This window comes from Pyxicephalus adspersus, chromosome 9 (genome assembly GCF_032062135.1).
Source record: "Pyxicephalus adspersus chromosome 9, UCB_Pads_2.0, whole genome shotgun sequence".
Classification (NCBI taxonomy): domain Eukaryota; kingdom Metazoa; phylum Chordata; class Amphibia; order Anura; family Pyxicephalidae; genus Pyxicephalus; species Pyxicephalus adspersus.
In genome coordinates, this window is record NC_092866.1 from 43618779 (window position 1) to 43626500 (window position 7722).

The 7722-nt window shown below is 37.2% G+C and overlaps 1 protein-coding gene across 2 annotated transcripts in view; it reads left to right on the forward strand.

The window, feature by feature from the left end:
* SYT8 (synaptotagmin 8) overlaps positions 1–7491 on the forward strand; it is a 29738-nt gene extending 22247 nt beyond the window's left edge. For both annotated transcript variants that reach the window (XM_072421724.1, XM_072421725.1), the window contains exons 4-9: positions 9–104; positions 546–713; positions 4633–4800; positions 4890–5007; positions 5120–5253; positions 6064–7491. In XM_072421724.1, the coding sequence (XP_072277825.1) occupies positions 9–104; positions 546–713; positions 4633–4800; positions 4890–5007; positions 5120–5253; positions 6064–6297 (918 nt within the window). In that variant the 3' untranslated portion in view covers positions 6298–7491. The remainder of the gene's footprint in view (positions 1–8; positions 105–545; positions 714–4632; positions 4801–4889; positions 5008–5119; positions 5254–6063) is intronic.
* The last annotated feature ends 231 nt before the right edge of the window (positions 7492–7722 follow it).

The window sequence follows — 7722 nt, forward strand, 5'->3', positions numbered from 1 at the left end:
TTCTGTAGGTGCAGCCAGATATAGAAAAACTAAAAAAATCTCAGGAAAATGATTATCGTGGCCGACTGCAGTACTCAGTGGAATATAATTTTCCCAAGGAGGAGGTAAGGAGAATTCAATAGAATCTTACCAATTATGCCCATATCACAAAGCTTACATACATACAGAAAATATTATTTACCCCACCACAATAATGCCTCCCAATATGATCATAGGGAGGCACCCTCAATGCATGGAAGACGGTAGAATTTACCGAGGCATTGATTGTTATTGAACACATTGGATCAATAATGACCTTAGCACAACATAGGGGACAACTATACACAATAGATTGTGGTCTGAACAATTATTCATGACTAATATGGGCAATAAAAATCCAGTGTGTGTACAGAGCTTTGGTCTTTGTGTTTATTAATTTTATGGCAACCTGTTACCTATTGTAAAAATTCTATTGGGATCTCGTATGAATATGTAGGATGGGATTGCTGTAATGAAAGCTTAGGACAATCACCTGTGTTAATGGTCTTTTGCCAATTCCATTACAGATAACCGTTGCAGTGAAGCAAGCTGCCGCTCTCAAAGCCATGGATTTGGGAGGGACATCAGATCCTTATGTTGTAGTGTATCTAACCAATGATACCCGCAAGAAACACGAAACTAAAGTGTATCGCAAGACACTAAACCCTTCCTTTAATGAGACCTTCTCCTTTAAGGTATGTGATATGAACAGGGGGATTGTAGGATACAGATGTAAAGTGCTGAAAATACATTTTGAAATGTATATTAATAAAACTAAAATACCTTTTTTCTAGCCAAATAATGAGCATTGTAGAATACACCTAGACTTGGTTTTGGCAATTCAAAAGTTGACGTGCAACAACTGCTAAGAAAATCCATTTACAGCTGTGAGTGCGTTTGGTGGGCAATTCTATGCCTTGGAACCAAGTAATGAAATTAGCATTAAAGTGGAAAGTTCCAATAACTTTGGGATTCACAATGGCCAAAAAGTTTATTTTTGGCACAAAAACGTCACTTAATATTGTAGAACACACTTGGTTTTGGCAATCAATATAAATTTACACACCCAAAGCTTTTTGGTCCAGGGGTATGATTGTCGCTTTGGTTATGAGAGGTCCCGGGTTCATATCCCAAACAAGGGTGTTATTTAGCATTCAGCATTCTAACATGACTCTTGTTTGGATTTATTTGAGTATGTTCAGCTCTGCCCTAGAAATCAGCAAGGGTGCACAGGGTTTCTTCTCTTTGGTCTAGATTGATTATTCTTCAATCGGGTGCATAGGATCCCAACTTGGAGGCCTGTCAAAATATTTTATATGTGTGACCAGCAACTGATGAAAAATTCAGTTTACTCCTACTACGCTGACCAGATCCGTTCATATTTCCTAGTTCTAAAATACCCTTTGGTGGAATGAAATAGGTTAAGTTGACATTAGAATGCTGAGTTCCTCTACTTCTGAGCTCCAGCCTTACCTTTAGTCTAGCATGAATGTATGTATGTAAACTTCTCATTATGTGAATTATAAACCATAGAAGGTCAGATGGGCAATATTTTCCAGCCGATAGACACCCAACATTGTCTAACTCCCAGCATACCAATTAGCCTTGATCTACATAGACAACTTGGTCTAAAAATATATGTAATTTAAATGATTAGATTTTATTTGATAATTTTATTAGCATGTTGATGACAAGGTAAAGGAGATATGTTTACTAATTAATTAAGAGGATATAAATTTGTGAAGAATGATTTAGGCGGATAACACAGACGTGCTAGGTTTCAAACACCAAAATGGTAGCTTAGGTTTTTCAAGCAAAAGAGAGGTATTTTACTAAAGTGAAATTAAATAAGGAAAAGAGAAGAAATGCTTGTTTTAAATATCTAATTGTACAGGGGAACCTAAAGTGGACTCAAAAATTAAATATTTTGTTTTGTTTTATCTAAGCAGTACCTATTGGTATTGTGTTGGAGTCTAGAGACTTCTCTATATACAACCCCATAGCTGTCTATCCGTAATGTGAGATCCAAGGAACTGCTGCTTCAAATCTTAGAAGATATGGGGTGACATTTGATGATTTTACTATTGCGCCCATTAATGGAGGATGCCAAGCCATGCCTCCACCAAGATGGATACTCTGAGAGAAATACTGCTAATATATGTTCTTTAACTGCTTTTTTGACAGGTTACTTTGACAGTTTTTAATTATTTATAAAAAAGTAAAATATTATTTTATTGACAGAAGGACAAGGAGAAACTGTGAAAAAATATATCCTAAAATATATTTAAACCAAAAGCATTATATATGTTGGTTTTGATAATTTCCAGCGGTACTAAAGAGAATGAGAACTGTACACAGAAAGTTCTATGGAGAAGGGAAGGGGGATTACTAGCAAGAAGAACCCAACTGTTTTTTTCTCTTTAGGAAATTACAGCAGTCATCCTTGGTCTGGCATGGGTCACCATGGCAGAACATTGTCAGGAGAACACTGCACATAAGCTAGATTTCCATCCAAGGCAATCAGAAATGTTTGTGTTTACATGGTTTTAAAGACAATGCATTTCTAGTAGGATCAACAAGTATTTTATTTACTTGCAAAAAGTTCCTAATCTGAAAAAAAACTAATGTAAATGCCATATTTATGGACTGCAAAGCTGTAATGTATTACATATATGTTCTTGGGTTTCGATATACCATAAAGACTTGCAGCATACACATATACAGATACAGTATTTACTAATAATTGTGGTGAACCCTGAAAAAAAAACAATAATTGCAATATTTATTATATTTGAGATCACGCAGGTGAATTCCTTTAGCCATTTCCTGATCTTCAGACAATAGGTAAAGTTTCTTTTATACTAAATCATCTACAAACAAAAGATATTCTGTGTAGATATAGATGGATGGAAGAAGGAATGAAGGAAGTGCCTATACATTGTTAGATTTTAAGACAGATTTCTCTTTCCTGTAGAAGAATGTATTTATGTAACATAAAATGACAAATGTACTTTTCCCTGCAATGCAGAAATAAGAAATCACCCATAAACTTGGGTACGTCAGATTTTGAGGTTTATCTGTCAGTTGTGAAAACTATAAACTGGATACAACGAAAGGACAAAAGGAAACTAACAGGTGTCTAAATCTATTCACAAGTGCCCCAGGGGACCTTAATCTAGAAGGATCCTAACATACAATGAGAAGTCAATAGCTGGATCACTGGTTGTTAGTGGGGTTCCAGGCACTCATTATGCTAAAAGGCATTGGCAAACACCTCTAGGTTCTGCCATTTTATCCAGAAAGTAAAGATGTTTTTCCCAATTCTTATAGCGTAAGGAAGAGCACAAAATAAGTATTTTATTTACTCAAAGTACTGGTAATATTCACTTTTTTGTTCACAGTCCACATAGATCAGCCTACCGTTGTCTACAGTTGACCAACTTTGAACAATGTCAATATGACTATTCCAACAGCAAGCAAATTTCTTACTGGGTGCAAAGGATATTTGTAGAACTTCCACAGCCTCTACAAGTATAATAATGGAATTTTGCTGAAAGGGACATTTTTATTTGAGTGTGGGAGTTTTGTATATTGCTATGGTATTGGGCAAGATGGTGGCCAGCGATTAGAATAAATTAAACTTAAAGCAAAGCAATGGCACCAGATTATGTGATTACGCTCAACAATTCCTTGCTTGGGAGTAATGTCATGCAGAACTGAATTTTTACAGCTTTTATTGTACATACAATGTGCATGCTCAGCACATGTATAATGTATCCAAGGAGATTTTATATCATTTGGGAACTATTGTGCTACTTCTGCTATTTCCATTACAAGTGGTCTACCCTTTGGATTTTACATGCATTATATATTATGGAGAATGCTCAAAGAGGAGTGAGATTCTCTTGTATGTTTTTCTTTTATGGGTTGGTCAGAAACCATCAAGTATAGAGTCCTCAGGAAATCTAAGACCAGGGTGACATTATTATTGTATTGATATTAATTGCTACAATATCATATCGGAGGACAGCTGTATTGGTTGAAGTTGCCTCTGTGGATGAATACAGATATATAATACTACATTTATATAGTTTAGTGGTGGGTCAGCCTTTCTATATAAGGATCTTCTGCCAAATTGCTTTTACTAGAATGCATTGGTGTGATCATTCGGTCATTTTTACCCTTTGGATATGTGAATTAAAAGCATACATGTGCATTTTAGAACAGGGTGGTGTAGTAATCCCATTTTAGGAGTAGAGAAAACTTAACAAAATATTTTCTGTTTCAATCATTTTTATTACATTTAAAAAAAATGGTATGCAAATATTTCACATAATATACAAATGGAAAATAAACAAAACAATTATACAGCATGGGGGGGTATTTAATAGCGTGGATCTTCCTCCAGCCTGATAACACTTTTACCGACCTATTATGGAAGCCATGGGCCAGAAACACCATTTCCAAACAACATACACCAGACAAGACATTGCTTGCAATGGGGTTTTGTGTGACATGGAAAACCCAGTTGTGTATAGTTGTGAACAAGTATTCTGCACAAATAGCAGAAATACAATGCCTCACACTAACACTGCTAAATGTGTTTCCTTCCAGCTTCCCCAGTCTGATATAGCAGAAACAGATGCCGTGATGCAGGTCTTTGACTTCAACCGTTTTTCAAAACATGATGTGATTGGGGAGGTGCGCCTTCCACTGAGGGACATGGATTTGAATCATGTCATTGAAGAATGGAAAGAGCTGGGAGCTGCAGGAAAATCCGAGGTAATGACAAATGCAGCAACGCTGACTAATGTAGTGAATGTTATGTGACCAGCTAAACATTTCCCTTACCATTCTTCCATCTCTTACAGTATGAAAAACTTGGGGAGATTTGCTTCTCATTAAAATACATCCCTGTAACTTCAAAACTTGTAGTGGTCATTCTGGAGGCAAGAAAACTTAAGAGGATGGATAATGATGGATTCTCAGGTGACCGAATTATGAATTATTGACTTATGTGCTATTTCTAATGAAAGCATACTGGTATAAAATAAGTAGTATTAACCAACATTAACAAAGTGAACATGTTTTGCTTTCACAGACCCATATGTGAAGGTGCAGCTGGCTTTGAATAAGAAGAAATGGAAGAGAAAAAAGACAGGAGTAAAGAAGAATACATTAAATCCATATTTCAATGAGGAATTTACCTTTGATGTGTCACTGGAGCAAATTCAGGTATAATTGGCATATACATGTTACAAGAAGTAAAACACATATTTAATCTACTGCTAGAAACATCTGTCTGCTATATTTTTATAAATTATTGTTAGCAGTCAAGACTCTTTTTTTTTTAAAGTCATAAACATACATCTTTATTATTGTCATCCTGTATTTATATAGCTCTGCTATATTACGCAGCGCTTTACAAAGTCCATAGTCATGTCGCTAACTGTCCCGCACAATCTGATATCCCTACCATAGTCATATGTCACTACCACAGTCTAGTTTTGGGGGGAAACCAATTAACCTAACTGCATGTTTTTTGGAATGTGGGAGGAAACCCAGGGAGAACCTGCAAACTCCACGCAGGTAGTGTCCTGGCCGAGATTCGAACCTAGGACCCAGCACTGCAAGGGCCAGAATGCTTACCCCTGAGCCACCATGCTGCCTTTTACAATATACTCTATACCAATGGTCACCAACCGGTGGTCTGCGGCTCTGGCTGGTGCACCTCCACAGCAGGATAGGGACGCACCAGCCAGAGCCGTGGACCACGTCTCCCGTACGAATTGTAGGCTCAGGGCAGTGGGCAGGTTGTGACTCTGGACACAACCTACCCACTCTGCCATTGCAGGCTCAGACCCGCGATGGGAGAGTGGGCGGGTTCTGGCATCATGAAGTTTCTTCCCCTTTGAATGACACATGGCTCCCCATGCATGCATAGTCCGTAGGTCCGAAAATGTTGGTGACTACTGCTCTATACTGCACAATACAGTCGGATGTCAAATTCTATATGTACTATAACATTTTTTTTTTCTTCCTCAGAATGTGGATCTGATAATCTCAGTGTGGGACCACGATAAAGTTAATAAAAATGAACAGATTGGAAAGATATTTTTAGGCTGCCGAGCATCGGGGAATGCTTTGCGACACTGGTCAGACATGCTTGCACATCCTCGAAGACCCTTAGCACAATGGCACTCTCTTCAACCAGCAGAAGAAGTTGACAAGGTCCTGGCACTAAAATCTCATATAAAACTTCCCCTTCCAAGGAGATGATAGAGCTCCTGTAGTGGGGTTCCTGAGTCAGGGCCGCAATAGTAAATATCGGGGTCACCTACAACCTAATAAATGAGCCTTTTTGAGTAACATTTTTGCATCTGGTGTAGCCTATTTTTGTTGTGATAATTGTGCAGCAAGATTATGTCTAAACTGGATTATGTGCCATAGTACACTTTCATTTTGGCCAGTTTGCAGTAGGCTGCACCTTTCACTTTATGGCAGTTATTTTGCACAGATCCCTCCCCCCCCCAATCCTCCTAAAGTAGATAATTTTGGTAGCTGTTGCATTTCCTATTTGGTACACCCAGTGGCTACAGCAAGGCAGGTCAGTCCAGGTTCTTCTGCTTTCTAGCACAACCATTTCTGGGGGACATTGTATAACAAGAACTACTTCCATCCGTCCTAGTTACTGTGCAGCATAAAGAAAAAATCCAACTCCCCTCCAGTCACTTTCCACCGGTGTTCTTCCTTCTTCAGTCCTTCAGCATTAGGACTAAATGTCCACTCTGGTCGGAGTGCAAAAAGGTTTCCTGACCTTAAAATCTTGGACTGTATCAGAACTTCTTTTGGTGCTGCCACAATAAATCTACCTACCTCTTGTACAAAGTTTCTCCTTTTAAGGTGCAGTATGTGGTCAATGAACTCAATGTACCCCTGGACAGGATACAACAGTCACCCTTCACCCAACCCAGAAAACTTTCCACAAGGTCATTTTATCATTTCCACATTAATTATATATTCTTAATAAATATTTGCAGAGTGGCAACTTACTGGTATTTTGGCAGGGCAATATAAATAGACCAAGCTCTAATATGTAAGCAGAATGTATTTTCCTATTTAAACATTGTCGGTGATAAACCTGGTTTCTGATCCTCTCTTAACAATAACTGCTCAGTTACCTCAATAAGTTATTAACTATGGCGGCCCAATCAAGAACCTGTCATCATGCCAAAATAAAGAAGTTGTTACTGTATATGTTATATCTTGCACAAAGTCTGTCTGATATATATTTCCTGTATATTTCTTACTTATATCCCTACAAAATGCAAGTAATGCCATGTGGACAAATGTTTACAATTTATAACATAGAATGAAGAAAAAAATATATTCTGTGAGCTTTAAAAGAACAATATAAATTATGGTAATATGTATCACCCTATATCTAAATAAACCAGAGATTTCCATCAAGAATGTTTCCTGTTTAACGTTAATGTTCATATATTTGAATGTATAACTCATAATAATCTGTGGGAACAAAAAGGACATTTTCTAACAAATTTTGGATTTGATATATTCCTTACATTTTTAGGATATAAAACTGAACTAAACATATAGGAATAAACAGGAATAAAGATGAAGTAGGTGGCAGGAGCATCCAATCATATCATCTCCTAATCTATAGAAAATAAAAACATATTCCGA